This window comes from Brachionichthys hirsutus, chromosome 17 (genome assembly GCF_040956055.1).
Source record: "Brachionichthys hirsutus isolate HB-005 chromosome 17, CSIRO-AGI_Bhir_v1, whole genome shotgun sequence".
Classification (NCBI taxonomy): domain Eukaryota; kingdom Metazoa; phylum Chordata; class Actinopteri; order Lophiiformes; family Brachionichthyidae; genus Brachionichthys; species Brachionichthys hirsutus.
Genome location: NC_090913.1, coordinates 2,643,566 through 2,660,052, shown reverse-complemented (window position 1 = coordinate 2,660,052; position 16,487 = coordinate 2,643,566). Strand labels below are relative to the sequence as shown.

The 16,487-nt window shown below is 43.9% G+C and overlaps 3 protein-coding genes across 3 annotated transcripts; 1 reads left to right on the top strand and 2 right to left on the bottom strand.

The window, feature by feature from the left end:
• Window positions 1–956: 956 nt before the first annotated feature.
• Window positions 957–2,131, bottom strand: c17h22orf23 (chromosome 17 C22orf23 homolog). The gene is made up of 6 exons (XM_068750952.1): window positions 2,074–2,131; window positions 1,929–1,991; window positions 1,661–1,834; window positions 1,407–1,541; window positions 1,163–1,263; window positions 957–1,071 (listed from the first exon to the last, which is right to left on the bottom strand). The coding sequence occupies exons 1-6, from the start codon at window positions 2,129–2,131 to the stop codon at window positions 1,018–1,020; spliced, it is 585 nt and encodes a 194-aa protein (XP_068607053.1). The 3' UTR covers window positions 957–1,017.
• A 2,812-nt stretch (window positions 2,132–4,943) lies between these two features.
• On the top strand, window positions 4,944–6,747 carry klf1 (Kruppel like factor 1 (erythroid)). The gene is made up of 3 exons (XM_068750811.1): window positions 4,944–5,018; window positions 5,542–6,373; window positions 6,452–6,747. The coding sequence occupies exons 1-3, from the start codon at window positions 4,944–4,946 to the stop codon at window positions 6,625–6,627; spliced, it is 1,083 nt and encodes a 360-aa protein (XP_068606912.1). The 3' UTR covers window positions 6,628–6,747.
• Window positions 6,748–7,841: 1,094 nt separating this feature from the next.
• Window positions 7,842–9,245, bottom strand: chchd10 (coiled-coil-helix-coiled-coil-helix domain containing 10). Its single transcript, XM_068750812.1, has 4 exons — window positions 9,094–9,245; window positions 8,460–8,682; window positions 8,195–8,336; window positions 7,842–8,003 (listed from the first exon to the last, which is right to left on the bottom strand). Exons 1-4 carry the CDS (start codon window positions 9,129–9,131, stop codon window positions 7,984–7,986), a joined length of 423 nt encoding a protein of 140 aa, XP_068606913.1. The 5' UTR covers window positions 9,132–9,245; the 3' UTR covers window positions 7,842–7,983.
• Window positions 9,246–16,487: the final 7,242 nt, after the last annotated feature.

Genomic DNA, 16,487 nt, shown 5'->3' with positions numbered 1-16,487 from the left:
CCCGCTTCACTAAGTTCAGTTGTGCTTTGAAGAGACGCTAGAACGACTCTGAAGCTTTAAGAGTTGTCGTTTTTTGTGCAGTCTCTAACTGACTGCACTGATTTGTCGTGTTGTTGCTTCGCTCTCCTTGCCCAGCAGCGTCTCTTCCCGGTAGGTCTCCCGCAAGGCGCCGCAAAGCTGTGATTCATCAGATCACTTATGATAAGCCGGGATGCAAAAGTGATCCCTGAAACAAGTTTTTAATGTTCCGACCTACACTCCTCGGATTCTCTTCAGTTAGTGAATAAACGGTACTAGCGAAAGGAAAGCGGGGCGTCTTCGATACATAAGCTCTTCTAGCTGCTATGTTAGGATTGTGGCTTTCTTTGTTGTTTTCCTTTCGTGCAAATCCATATCGATGCCGACAAAGAGGAGGAGCAGGAGACTCGAAGGAGAAAGTTTCCTAAGCATGACAATTCTCACTTGCAATAATAAATTATAGACGAGTAGTATTTTATTTACTGTAGCGGAAACCCTTTGAACAGTTTTAACCACAAAGTATGCAATCATTTTTAATTTAATTTATATTTTACAATGCCTTTCATTAACTGCCTTAAAACAGATGAGGAAAAAAAACATGTTAATGTTTTTGTGTGTGACATTTATTTAATTGCACGTGTGGATGAGCATCGCGTCGGGGCTCGCGTAAATGTCTGTTTCATTCTGTTCCTGTTTCTCCCTTTTAAACGGTGTCTGATTCCGCAACGTGCCCGTCCTCCTCGTCCAGCTGGAACCAAGGGCTTCTGTAGATCCACATTCTGTCCGGTGGACATTGTCCTAAAACAGCAGCAGGTTTAACCCAAAATACTGACACTGGAAGGCAGAGGAATAAAATGACTTCATGCAAGTTTGTGTTTCTTTAATGCGGTCACTTCCTGGTACAGTGTGTCACTCTTAACTCATTCGTACTTCTTTTAACTTGGTTTCGATGAGTTCAGATGGTGGCTGTGAGTCTTTGCTCGACTGTCTCTTTGAAGGTCAGTCCTCTCCACACGTCATCGTCTTCTTTAACAACTTCAATTCACACACTTTCTGGTGGTGGGAATTGTGACATAATACTGGTTTAAATACAGTTTGTTTTGCAACATCTTGAAACCAGGGATGCAAACAATTGTATGTTTACCTGGGAAATTTCTGCGTTGATGATGTTGATGTATTTCTTCTCCTGGCCTAGAGCAGACATGTCCGCCAGAAACTGTCTTCTGTCCTTGATCTCGTTCAGAACTATAAAGCAGGTTCATGTTAGACAAAGCATTTAATTCAGACTGGAATTAAAAGAATATCTTGCTCTCTTGGGAGAATCGTCTTCCTGAGCACAATCCCTCCATGTTATTCTTTATTATCAGTTTCTGTGCAGTCAGACTCACCTTCCTCATACCGGTCACTCTCCACCACCTCTGGGTTATGGCATGGAGGAACATTTTTGGAAGATAAAGCCTCCGGCTCTTCTTTTCCCATTTCCAAAATATTCTGAAGTCTTCTTTTCTCTTTCTCCAAGTCTCCTGGAGTGAAAATTATTTGAACCAGTAGTGACTTTTTTGTATAATAAAAGAAATCTGTCTGGATGGAGCAGTGTCTTGGTATTCAGTGAATTTGGGTGTCAAAAGGGACGTAAACATACTTGTGGGACCAGGACAGAACCTTTCTCTGACGTAGCTGTTCCCAGATCGACAGGCGTCAGCGCTGCGAATCTGTGGCCTCCATTCCAGACGCCTCTGGACAGATTTACTGGTTTTAGCTTTAGAGCAGGATGCTGACGGTACGGAGTTGAGGGTCAGCGGCAAAGCTGCTCCGTCTGAGGGTAAAAGTTTGTTTTCAGTATTGCAAAATTAAGTAGTATGTAAATTAATTCATTCATTATATGCTTTGTTTAAAACTTTTTTAGATACTTCTGAGACATTCGTCGATCTGTCTTCTTTGGGTGTTGTTGATTCTTAATTCCTGCATCATTACTACACATAGAGAGAGAATTAATATATATGGAGAGAAAACACAATGTTTCTCAACCACACTAGAATATAAACATAATCTGACCTTTCAGCGTGTCCTGGGTCTCCTTGCTGTACTGGGTCACTCTGCTCTGAGAGGACATCATCTGTAAAAAACACACAGAAGAGTAGATAATTACTCATCTCTGCCATAAATGGTGTGTCAGTCTGAAAGCATGATTGAGGAGGAATGGCATCGGAAAGAACGCCACTGCAAGTCAATGTGCTTCAACATAACTGTTCAATTAAGGCAACCATGAAAAGTTAATAAGAGATATGAGTCATTTCTTTCCTGTGATGCAAAATGTGAAGCCAAATTTACAAGTTAATGCAGTGTTGGGCTTTTTCTGCCTCTCTTCCAGGTTGTAGTGTGTATTAATTTAGCTTTAGCTGCTAGGTGGCTAACCTAGCGGCTTGCAATTTAGTTGCACTTGATGTATTGGAAATAAATACCTATTCAATTATATTCTAAGAGAACGGTTTACTCTGTGTGACATAAAGCGTGAGAAAAAGTTGGAAAAACGCACTGAAACTTCAGTTTGTATCTTGTCCTATTCCTTTGTGGGAGCTTAATACTGTAATGAAACTAGCTAGCTCGATGGCTAGCTGCTGTCAGGCACGAGCCTGTCCTCCAGTGTATCAGTCTGGTGTCATAGCAACCAAGTTGCTCCGAACACTTCCGCAGTAACACAACACGTGACAGCGCGCGCGTGACGCCCGGTTCCTATAAACAACAACAATGAGCTCGAAACGCTAAATATTCAGTTGCGCTGTCGTTTCCATGACAACGATTTCTTCCTTTACCAAAGACGCACACAAGTGACGTCATCCGGCCAATAGCTGGACACACTTTTATTGTTGGTGGTTTTTCATTGTTGTCTGTTGATAATGTGAGAATTTACTGTTGCCTAAACTAGTCTAAAGGATATTTTTAGTCAGTTCTGCTAATATTTCCTTTTTCCTGGCAGCAATAAATAGCCACGATCACATTAGTGGGATGTCCCTTCACATCATTAAGTTTAAAACTATTAGAGAGGTTATTAAAAATAACTGTCAGTATCCAGAAAACTAATCCCGTTTCCTCATATTAACATGGGGAATAGTCCCAAATTATTTTGAATTAAATGTTGTTTTTTTGTCTCCTTAAAGGCCCCTAAAATATAAATGGCATGATTCATACACATAGTTTGTTGCTTCACGATAACATCATGCTCACATGATGTTTAAGGGAGTCAACAAATTAACTGGAGATTAATTTGTGTGGTTTGAAGCCATGCGGAGGGTATTGTGTGAACCTCAGTGTTCATCTTGTGTTGTGGACTTGGGGAGACTTTATCAGTGGCGCGCTCGTCATCACACATCAGCAGCAGCCAGGAGCCCATTATCTTTAGGAATACAGCAGCCTGCCTCTGCCCCGTGTCCAACAGATAAACAGCAGGCAGAATATAATCACCTTTCACACACACAGGTCTTCTCTGGAAGTCAGTACATGTCCACATTGAGAGGACGGAGACTGACCTGTACGTGTGTGCTGAGTACTTTGAAACTCACTATGAAAAAACTATATCAAAAGGAGCAACGCACACTTATGTTAGTGTTAGTGTGACGTGTTAGTGTTAGTTAAAATTATAATTTAAACAAATAATTCATTATTGCTACATACTGACATGCATTTTTATCATTAAATATTTAGTGACTTTTTTTGTTAATTTGATTTGATATTTTTGAAAATATCTTTCCTTTGTTTTGTCTCTGAAAAGCCCTTGTTGTTTTTTATTTATTACTCCAAATCAGTCTCTGCCTCTGAATTATTATTTTTTATTGTATTTCATTGTCTTTGATGCAATATTTGCTGTTGCTGGGGGGTTTTTAGATTACATTTTTAATCCATTTTATGCCCTGTTATGACACTTTAAATTATCTTGCGTCTGAACGGTACAGATAAACTTACCTTACCTGTAGTTCCGATCCTGCTGTGCCAAATGTGGATGAACTCATGTCACATTCGTCGTAAATCTTTATTTAATTTGAGGCAACTTTTTGCGCAAGTGAAACTGCAGTAAAACTATATTATTTTTATTACTGTTTTCCATGTTTTATTTATTTATCTACTTATTTTATACCCTTGTTAAAATGTGATAGATTTCAATGTTATTGAAAGGAATTTTTAACATTGGTAAATAAGTATGAAAAACAAATAATTATATAATTAATAAATTAAGAGTATTTTTTTTATATACAGAAAAATGTAAAGTTCACTAATAACGACAGGGATCTAAGTTAATTGCTGCTTTTAACTGCTAAGTTTTGAACATGAAGTAGCTGTAATCTTGTAAAAGTTGTAAAGTTTTCTCTCCAGTGTCCTCAAATAATGAATGTTATTTATCTTTAAAGTTGCTCTCCATATAAAGAAAATAATTCCTTTAAATAGTAATGCAAAAAAAATAATTTACTCTTTGCATTATTGTTGAATTAATAAATGTGTATTGCATAGATATGAGAATAATGCATTTAACAATCCTTGGTAAATTAAAAGTTTAGTACTCATCAGTTGGATTTGACACAGGATGATGTGCTGGGATAGTGGAGGTTTTTTAGTGACTATAAATTAAGACTTTTTAGAATCAAGAAAAGAGCCAGCTAAGGAACTCTTACTCCACCTCCTAACGGTCAAAACCTACGTGAAAAAGAGAGATTTGAAGTGTCACAGCTGACAGAGATAGACAAGCGAGAGGAAGGAGAGATAGCAGAGGAGGAATGAGGTAAAGGAGACTGTTGCTCAGTCATGAGAGGCCTGGTTGGACTTTTAGCTGAACGTGAGAGGGTCATGTGAAAAAAAGAGCATAAGGAAAAAAGAAAAGGGAAACTTGACTTTTTCTTCTACCTCTATCGGTGGAAGTTGCATCCCAGTGCTTGATGGCGATTACACAGATGGCGCTGCCCTCCTTCAGCTCCTTCTCCAGCCTCGCTCACTCCAGTTACAGTATGAAAGTAAGTACCCGGTTGGCTCCGGTTGTTCAGCGTGGCTTTATCTCAGGACTGGATGCCAACGCAAAACTTCTAATCCCATTTTAGAGAATATCAAGAAAGTCATGTCACCCTCTACCTTGTTTGCCATAATTTTCTGATTATTTGTGCAGACAGCAAATAAGATGATCGATATTCTAGTAATACTGAAATAATAAATGAGTCAGTTTTGTCCATGCATTTCATTGGATCGCCCTGACATTTCAAGCATTTCTGGTGACATCTTCCTCGTTCCAGTGGAGGTTTGAATGTACCTTCTGTGAGCAGGAATTGAAGACGAATCTGCTGAAGTAACATAAAAATATTCAAATATTCTGACCAGCCTGTTTTTTTAACACTCGAAATGAGTGAATGAAAGGGGACAAAAGACATGAATCTAAACATGATGAAATCAACTTAATTGAATGACCTTGAATAGGAATCTTTGTTCTGTAATTGTAATTCCCAGGGTGATCATCACTTTCCAATGCTCTCCAACACCTTCCAGTCCGAGGGCAGCTCTTTTCCCCCGGAGTCTGGAAGCTCCAAGCAGCAGCAGCAGCAGGTCCCTCAAGAAATGTCAGAGGAGCTCCAAAATGAGGACGGCCAGGCATGCTGGGACATTGAGTTCCTCTTCTCTGACTGGGGCAGCTCATCACCTGACCTCAACCCCAGTCTGGACAACAATAATCCACAGCTCCAACTGGTACACCAAGACAGGGTGTACCAAGAGACGGCCATGTTGAAAGACCAACCCGGACAAGAGCATCACATGAACAACGGCGGCCTCATGGCAGACCTCCTGTCCTCGGCTGAAACCACGGCGCTGGTCCAGCCGGAGTTGTACCACCAGGGTTACATCGGAGGCCAAACGGTGCTGACCTCATTTCCTGCTCTACCCATTGTCGATCATTTCGGCTTCCCCCTCGGAGACAACGTGGAGAGGCACAACAGAGGAAATCTCACTAAAGTCTCGTCATGTGACTTTAGCCCATACTATCACCTGCAGCGCCCCCCAGTAATGGCCTTCCCTGACAGCCGGTTCATACCTCCTCAGTCTGTGACCCCTGACCCCCGACACTACAGCCTCATGCCACACTTCAACCACAATGCCAACCCTTTCTGTGACTATCCTCACAGCCAGCCCGCTGTTCATCTGCCCCTTCACCAGCAACCAATTCTGGTTGGATCACAGCTGCCCCCAGGAGGGGTGGAGGGGAGGCGCGGACGAAGGCCTGCTGGGAAAAAGAGGCCCGCCATCCACAGCTGTGAATACCCCGGCTGCAGCAAGACCTACACCAAGAGCTCACACCTCAAAGCTCACCTCCGCACCCACACAGGTAGGTTGCACTCACTCTCAGACCGATTCCTTTCAAGGTGGTTGAAGTCATTCGTCTGTTTTGTTGGTTGTCCTTCAGGGGAAAAGCCGTACCAGTGTTCATGGGAAGGCTGCAGCTGGAAATTTGCCCGCTCGGATGAGTTGACGCGTCACTACCGGAAGCATACGGGCCAAAAACCGTACGAGTGCCTCCTGTGTCAGCGCGCCTTTTCCCGCTCCGACCACCTATCTCTGCACATGAAGAGACACACCTGATGTCTGCACTCAAACGCACCGTTGCCACCGCAGAAAGTTAAATGGTAGATCTAGATTTACTCTTATTCTGACCCAAATTCAATTAAGCAGCAATCAAATATGATTATTGGGAGTGATACCTTTCTATTTCATTAATAGTTAACATTAACTACAGCTTTTGACCTCAAGTGACTGAACAAAGATCCAAACTCAAAAAGATTTCTAGAAAGGATTATTTTCCAAAATGTTTGAACTCTGAAGGTCTTAAAATCAAATTGACCCTTTCACAGTAAAAGCGCTTTGTGAGAACCAGTACGAGTAGACTCATGATGTAAAGTGTGTGTGTGTCTTCAGCTGGAGGAACCACTAAAATAAACACTGTACACACTGTGGACATGCAGACGTAAAATACTAACACTAACAAAAGGTCTACCAAAAAACGTTATTATATAGGTTGTAACACAAAACACGACACACTGGACCAACGGCACACTGGACCAAAGACACAGTTTAGCAACAATGCTAATCTGCTGAGACTATATCTGATATCTTTGTCTGGCTTTTGTTAGAAATCTCATTTTAGAATGTTACTTTTATTGTAAGACAATTAATCCACAGAATATATGATAACACATTTGATGATGTAGTCATTGCAAGGTTATGTATGTATGTTTGTTCTTAATGTTCATCTGTTTGGGGAATTTTAATTTAAGAATAAATGCTTTTCTCTCTCTCACCACATAGCAATACAAATTGTAAATAATCTGCAGCTTTCATTCATTTCTAAATATTTAAAAATGATTAACATATTTATAATTATAATCTTTTATAACAACAGAAGATGCTACGCTATTGTACAATGTTTTTTCCCCCATTTTCAAAAGTGTGCTTTTATTGTAATTAATAATTTTGTGGTATTAATCCTAATAAATACCTTTAATTGAATAAAACTGTCTCTGAGTGTGCAGTTATTTCATTTGACACCTTTTCTTAGAGCTGCAGCATTCAAAGGTTTAGTGTCGCCCTTTGGCCTCTAGGTGGCAGTATTAAAAGGCTGCAGGTACCCACAGGCTGTTAGTTTGTGTGTCTGCGTGTATCTATAGCAAATTAACTGGAAAATACTCTTATGTCAGATGGTAGAGATCCTTACTATCTTAATCTCAATATCTTCTCTCCTGACTGAAATTGGCAGAGAAAAGAAGGATGAGAATGAACCAGCAGTCACACATTCCGTGTAAAGAGATAGCAGCTGTTTATTTAAGGCTTATTGTGCATTACTAAAAACCTTTGATAGATTTAACAGTCATCAAACAACAAAACTTTCCCTTTCTCAGATACACACAGTGTTTACAGGAGGTTTCAGCAGTCGCCCGTCCTTCATACCAATGATGTCAGACCTATGAACAAAAAAAAAACCCGTTTGCGATAAATTGTAAAATCATACTGGAAGCATGCTGTTTGAAACTTTATGTCCAGGCAGTTGTTGGTAGCTCACAATAATAAGTCGTCAAATAAGTCACATACTAAGTGAAAGTCCAAAGCTGTTCATGCTGGGATGTTAACACATTCATCTCCAACACAGATTTACCGTGAGAGAACTTGCACTGTTTGAGCGTCTCATTGAAGCCCTCACATAAACTCAGGTCAGTCTGGCTGGTGGCGCAGTCCAGGAACTGCCTGACCTCAAAGTGGCAGGGGCCTTGCTGGGCGGAGGCGGGGCGGGGGGGCTCCTGGAATAATTCAAGGAAGAAAGTTTGAAATGAAGAAATAGTGTAGCATCACAAATATTTTTTCAGTTCTACGTTCCTGCATAAGTCTATTTAACCTCCGTGTCATCACACGCCACCTCTCACCTGGGGCACAGGCTTGGCTGGCTCTGAACTGCCGCTGCTGCCTCCACTAAGTGATCCAGTGAGAGCGCTGCCAACGACGTGGCCCACAGCCGAGCCTACCGCCACCCCAGCAGCTGTGGTCGCCATCTGGGCCATGAGGCCCGGGCCCTGGGACGGAGCTGGAGCCGCTGCCAGAGCGGCAGGAGGCGGATGAGCAGGGGCCGGAGCATGAGATGGAGCCGGGCTACAAACGGAACATTAAAAAGTCCACCGAAGTTGTGTTAGAGAGGCTTAAAGGGACATTACACAATATCATGTCATGTTTAAGATGTAATGTATAGTGTATAAATGGTAACTTTTCCATTCTGCTGCACCACAATATATATATATATATTATTATTATTATTTCTCTTAGGACAGTTAATAACCGCACATGAAAAACTTATTTATTAATTAACCGCCAGGGTAAATCGATGAAGGTCACACACAACACTTACTCGCTACATATTATTATTAAACATGTTGCTTCCATATTACTGTCAGTATGGTAGGCACCTGTTTTCAAGTCTCAATTACTTATTCCTGCATTTCGTTTCAATCACGACGTGCGTGACCATCATCAGTATTTCAAAGGTAGAGGGAATAGATCGTTTACCTGGGTGCGGATGAAAGGCTGCGGCTTCCTCTGGCCATCTTTAAAATCACTTGATCTGTCCGGATCCGGGAAAGCTCTGTCGTTGCTTCTAGAAAGTATTTTTCTGCTCACATGTAACTTTCACTGACCTTGTGCGACTTGACAGGCAGAATTCCAGATCTCGCGAGTTTTCGCGCAATTTTCCATAATTATTCATCCTTCGTTTTATTAATTTCTTTAAAGATTAAAACGGAAAATACATAGAAAAACGGCACGCTGCATTACCTTATTATACCAGGGATCAAATTCAGGTTTAAAAGGAACTGAATCAAATCCACAAACAATAAATCAATAATATAAGCATACAAATAATTAAGACAGAAAGAGAACACAATATACGTAAGAAAAGTTGGATTTATACAAATTAACTTATATATATATATTTTACAGAATAACGTGTTGCTGGTGTCATTATTAAACCCTAATCTTAAAAATTCTTCATTGCGTAATTTCACAAATTTCTGAAATTCTTTCAGTTATCCGGGAATCTGCAGATGTTTTCGGAATTAAATATAATGAATGACCTAAATAGTTAAAAAGTTAATACTATTATTAAGTATTAAGTACTATATCTGTGCCACCGATAAATAATGCCGTAAAGCTGAGTGTCGTAAATTTGTTTACAGTCACCACCACTACGCAAGCGCCCCTGCATACCCGGATGTTCCTAGAGTTTGCTGGCGCGGCCCACTGATTTGATTGGTTCTTAAGCGTACAGGAACGCCCACTGTTATGATTGGCTGGTATCGTCAGAAGGCCCAGTCTTTCTTCTTCTCTCCCATGCATCATACTTTAGACACGATTTGGCCATCTAGTGTGCCAAAGAAAAATAAACAAAAGCGCGTTTCTTAATTAAAAAAAAAAGGCAATTATTTTGTTCTAAAATTGTCTCATTTGATATATTATACCAAAACATCTGAAGAGTCAAGTTTAGTTGAGCAGCCGGCCTTTTGTTGGCGTTGATTTGCTTGACTGTGAGGAAGGTCCACTCCAGAACACGCGGGGGCGCTGTTGTACTATATTTATCCTCGGATGAATACCGATAACCTCTGAGCTCCTGTAGAGCCAATGTATCGTGTCGCTAGCAACTCCACAGCTCCGCTTGCCTAGCTAGTCAGCTAGCGCCGCAACGTGCTTATAGTTGTCGGTGTTGCTGCTCGGTTAGAATCCGTTCCTTCGCCGAGTGTTGACGGTGATAATGTCGAACGCCGCGGACTTCCATTCTCAGATTGCCTCCATCATGGAGGTTCTGGCGAACGCGGCCGTAGCGGAAATCTGTAAAGTTGTGGACGATGGATACGCAGTGGTCCATCTGGAAACGTTCAGGAGCCAGAAGGAAAACGAGTTCCTGCGGAAGAAAATCAAACTTCTGGAGCTGCAGATCTCCCGGTACCGATCGAGGGGAGCGGAGGGCTCCGTCAGCAGCCGCTTCCCCGGGGTGCGGCTTCTGAACCGGCACAGCCGGGACTCTTTGGCCGGTACGGAGCCCACACACACACACACACACACGCACACCCTTTATTAAAAGTGCGTTTCTGCCAGCTCGTCTTTATTTGTGTCTTCTTCCATTAACTTTTATTGTAAATTACAAAACAGAGTAATGAAAAGGGAAGTGATTAAGTTCATTTTGATGGGTCATTATCGGGAAGCAGTTTTTGTTTTTAATTTGATGGATGACATGATGACGTCACCACAAGGCGATCCAAAAATGTTTACCTATATGTTATATCACAGAAATGTCAGCACTGACCTGAGATCAGATTGTAGCTGAATATTCTGAATAAAGCTCCTGATGTTTTTCTAGAATAACTATCAAACTATGGAGTGAATGAATGAGTTTGAGATTCTCATAGAAAAGTCAGAGAAACTAGTCATGAGAGCAACATTGTCCAGATTCCAAGGGCAGTAGTCACATGAACAGCGTGTGTGTGTGTGTGTGTGTGTGTGTGTAAAATCGGGCTCTCGTTTCTCCTGGATCAATGTCTAAAGAGATTATTTGTTTTAAGGTGAAATTGCTGCGATGTCTTGAACTGTTGTTGTGGCAGCCAGCGGCTAACTATTGCTCTTTGAATGTGCCCCCCCCCCCCCCTCCCCTCCAAGGGGCCAGGTTTCTGAACCGCGGTTCGGGGGCTCAGCAGTCTTTGCAGAAGAGCCAGCCTATCATTCTGGACCAGGATCCTAATCAGGATGTTGTCACCACCACCAAAGCTGAGGTAGCTGTCCCACGGCGCACCGACAGACTTTCTGTCTTAATTTTAACCTCCTGGTAGGGCGGGACATCCGTGACTCTAACGCACGCGTGCTCGGCGTGAGTGGATCATTGATCCTCTATAGATTAGTAATAATAATAAGTCTTTACTGTCATTACAACGACAGTTAGCCTCGGCGGGCTAGGGACCAGTCCGACCCAGGCATCATCATCACATGACAATTTAATAGAATAGAATAAATCAGTTAAGCCAATTGAAAGCGTGTTTAAATGATGCTCCCACAAAGCGACCTATTCGTTTTTAACCAAGAAAGATAAAACTTTAATTTTAATGTTGAACTTACAAGAAGGGAAGGTACCATTTTAAAAAAAAAAAAAAAAACCGTGTGGCTTTATTTGTAATTCCTTTGTCTTCTCAGCCTGCAAAGCCCGAGGAAGACGAGGATATCATGATAGTGAAGGTGGAAGGAGCCACCGAGACGGAAGCCACCGGCCGCGCGGTGCCGGCGGACGCCTGCGTGAGCAGCAGAGACGACTTCGACGTGGCCGCGTCGCTGCCGGCCGCCTCGAGCGGCGTCAGAGACGGCCCGCCGGCCAGACGCCGCAGCGAAACGGAGGTCAGTGGATCTGACGTCGTCACCTTTGTTGTCATGGAGACAGATGAGACTGGCAGCGGCAGCGACACCGCCTGCCCCCAGCTGGGGCTAGCAGCAGGGGGTGCTGGAGCGATGGCAGCTTCTTGTCATAATTTAACGGATGCCGGAAAAGATAACGAGGCTGCATTAAACGCCTTCAAGTGTTTCCTGTCAGAAGTGGTAGTCATTGGTGGAAAGAGGAAGTCAGACAAGGAGGGGGAGTGGTCAGATCTAGACCCCAGAGGGACAGGCGTTGAGGACAAAACTGCGTCACCCATGATTCAATGCGCTGGGCGTGAATCGGCAGGACCCACGCCGGCGCAGGTGGAGTCCTCCAGCGGCGGCTCCGGCTCCGGCTGCTTCCCCCTGCCTTTCTATCAGGCCGTTGCCATGGAGCGCCCGTTCGGCTGCGCCAGCTGCACCAAACGCTTCTTCCTGGAGTCCGACCTGCAGAAGCACCAGGCCAGACACACCAGGGAGAAAGCCTACACCTGCCCGCTCTGTGGAAAGAGCTTTGTGTGCCAGAGCCAGCTGGACATCCACCACAACGTGCACACGGGCGAGAGGCCCTTCAGCTGCCCGGTCTGCGACCGCCGCTTCTCCCATCCCAGCAACCTCAAGAGGCACCAGAAGATCCAGCACTGACCACAGCGTTGCTCCAGGACGACAAATATCGAGCGGACTAAAAGAAAATGCGGCGCTCAAACTCAAAGTTGATGCGGTGAGGATGTAAGCAGCTCTCTGTGGACATGTCTGACTCTTTTGTAAAGGTTCTTTCATCGTCAGAATATTCCTGTTTTGAATCCGAGTCTAGTTCAGGTACGGACGGCGCTAACAATTAGCATACAGGGAATTACAGAATGTAGAAACGATGAATAATACGGCAGCAAATGTGCTGCAAATTAAGCATTTCAAAATGTTGAATGGAATTAATTGAAGTGTAGATTTCTACTCTTAAAATCCACCATACCCAAAAGTTAGAGAGGCAAATGTTGAACAGGTAAATTTCCCGGCTTCAGTTCAGTTTTATGTAAATAGCACCTGCTCAGGTAGAGCAGGGAAAGACCTGCTCATATAGAACCACAACAGGAAGTACTATGGCAAAGGAACCGATCCACCGGTGACGTGACGAGTGGCGTCCCATTTCATTGATGAAGATTTCAATTCCTTTTCTTTCTTCCTTTTCTGGGCTGTTGTGTGTTTTTGTATGTTCGTGTGTTTTCTTTTTCATTGATCTCGAGTTTCTTCCTAATCAATAAAGACTTTAATGAGACGGGAGTTTTAGCATCATTTCAACACATTATGACGTCATTTTTACACATTTTCTTCCCAACTGCAGAAAGCGTGACGTTTCTGCAGCGGACCAAAGAGTAATCCATCAGATTCTGGCGGTGATCCGGCTCATCATCTGGATCCAGATTGTCTCTAAAGGATTCTTTATCATTCTAGGACAATCTCTACAGTGATTGGACGAAAATGACATGATGACATCACCATGAGATCTAGCGCGCAAGAGTCAGAACTGGATTCAAGTCACGTTCTGGATCTGATTGTTTCAAGGTTACAAGATTGTTTCAGTTTGGACTCAACATGATCCAGATTGCAGGGGCAGGTTTTCCTGCTCCGGGGGTCACATGATGAGGATCAGCTCGTGGACTGACTCGCACTCTCGGGTGAAGTAAGAATTATTTCTGTGTCGGCTAAAACTCCTCCCTCCTCCTCTTTTCAGGGCCAGGGAAGCGCGACGAAGGCGAGCAGCCCTCCGAGCAAGGAGGAAAAGACGGATGGAATGCAAGGTATCTGGAGATGGAAAACCCGAGCGTTACAAAGTCGCCCTCCAATCATTGACGGCGCTTCATTCTGGTGAAATGAATGTTCTGCAGGCGTTGAGCGATTGTCACCTCCGCCGAGCCCGGGATTATGAGATCGCCGGCTTTGTTTTTTATGTCTGTTAGCAAGATAACTCCAAAAGTTACAGACGGATCTTGATGAAACTTCCAGGAAATGTTGGGAATGTTACCAGGAACAGATGATGAAAGTTTAGTGATGATCCAGAAGAGATTCTGGATTCTGGATCGCTTTGAAATGTTTGCTAACATTGCAGTCAATGGAGCTTCAAAATTGATTCCTCAATATCTCGGACGATTCTTGACGGATGTTCCCCAAACTCTACGTTTTATCGGTGGAAATGAGAGTAAAGTAAAGGTGTGGCGAGAAAGAGGGGGCAGCCCATTGATCAGAAATGAGCACAGACCAAAATGAATGTAAACACATGTAGCATGCTAACCCCTGCTAACGGCCTCTCTGCAGCCCTCCATTGGCTTCTAACCGTGTTTTGTTTTGCTCCCGTCTCACCAGGTGTCGGGTCAGAGAAGAGCAGCAGCCCCTCCCAGGCGCTGCGGGATTGGCTGGAGAGCAGCGGGGCCGACGCCGTGGAGCCGCCGTCTTGTTCCGCGTACATGCCAGAAACGGCTGCAGGAAACTCCTCCTTTAGCCAAATGAGGGCAAACCCTGCCTCTGATTCCTCTGCGGTTTCTAAAAGGCCTCGGTGCGACACGGACCAGGCGACCGCCGCGGGTCGACTCGACGCCATCGCCGTCAACTCGCATGAGACCCAGGACGGCTGCAACGGGATGGCGCCTGGAAGAGGAGGAGACGCAGGAGCAGAGGAAGTTAAATCGCTGATGGGTCGGGACAACGCCGGCGTGATGTCGCAGTATCAGCCGCTGATGTGTCTTCTGATAAACAAGCAGCCCAGTGACGTCATCCTCGAAGGTAACACGACCTTCGGTACTCACACGCCGACCTTTAGCGACGCCCCCGTTACCACCGGGACGGTGGACGCCGAGCAGCAACAGGCCCATTCCTGGTCCGGAATCCAGCCAATGAACAGTTTCTCCAGCCAAAGCATCCCCTATCAAGCGCCTAGCATTCAGAACCAGGAGTCTGGGTCAGCGCATCCCCAGCAGCCCCCCCTCCCCTACGCCTGCACCTTCTGCTCACGCCGCTACGCCCACCAGTGCCAGCTGCGCATCCACGAGCGCGTGCACACCGGGGAGAAGCCTTACCAGTGCCTCCAGTGCGGGAAGAGCTTCGGCCAAGTGTGCAGCCTCAAGCGCCACCAGATGGTGCACACGGGGGAAAGGCCGTTCCCCTGCCCCCACTGCGGGAAACAGTTCTCCACGTCCACCAACCTGAAGGTTCACCAGAGCGTCCACACCGGGGAGAAGAGGTTCCACTGCTCCAAGTGTGGCAAGAACTTCTCCTTCCTCAGCAACCTAATCAGGCACCAGGCGCTGCACGCCAGCCGATAGAGCGGGTCACACAGGGAGGGAGGGGGGGCTGCATCCTAAACCCGCTGTCCGGAACAGATCGATGCACGCCAGTCCAGCGTCTGCAGATCCATCAGGAAAACGATCACTCTGATTAATCGCTGATGGGATCGATGAATGGATCCGTCATTAAAGAGTAAAATCCCGACAGCAGCGACCACTGAGCAGCAGAAAACATCATCCTCCCTCCGAGACGAAGCGGATCTTCATTAGGGAATCAGAACTCTTCCCCGTTGCTGTTCCCGACTTCTGCTCTGAATGCATCTCACGTGGACGATGCAGCAAAAATTACGATTTGAATGTCAAGTTTCTGAACTTCACAACTTCAGGAAGGACAGTTGGTTCGGGACATTTCTCAGCACAGAATGTAGACGTGTGTGCAGTCATGCTGGGACTTCATGCGTGTTAATTTCATTCGGATTGGTGTCGGATTTCTTAAATCTGTGTCCTGGCTTTTCCATAGCAGTTTTCCATGTAGTTTTTTTTTTTCCTGATGAGATTATAAAAAGTATAACATCTTGTTCAACACTGTTCAAAGCTGCAGTGGTTGTTTTTCTCCCCACGCTGTTCAGCCGTCCACTGGAGATTTGGACTGCAGTTAAAACAATCACAAATAACTAGAAGTTCCACTTCCATGCCGTTAATATTGATTTTATAAATTATCTGTCATTTCAAGGCACCAAATATAAAACTATATACTGACATAATATAGCCCTAATAACTTTTTTACAAATGCATAACAACAGTTATGAGTAACTGGCCAAAACAGTCCAAAAAGCACAATCTTGTTCTGTTCATAAATTATTATTCCTTTAAATCCTGATTCTGTTTCTTTAACCAGATTTACTCTGAAATTTAATGCATTCTTAACTGCCACAAAGTTTCAACACAAATAGAAACAACCTCCTTGGATGTAATAACATTTGTCATACTTGTTGAAAAAAATGTTTTAATGTGTTTTTAGTGTGTATTTAATAACTTTGACATCAATGTACTTTAATCAGTAAAATCTATTTTTTTTATGATTAAATCAAGAATTAAATCTATTCAAATAAATAAGACAGCAGGAAGGAAGGTCCTGTTTTATGCTAATTATTTTATTCACGTTCAAATGTGGGTTCTCTGCACTTTAACCAAATGGCCTGTAGGGGGTGCTGTCTCCACAGTTTCTCCTTGGCG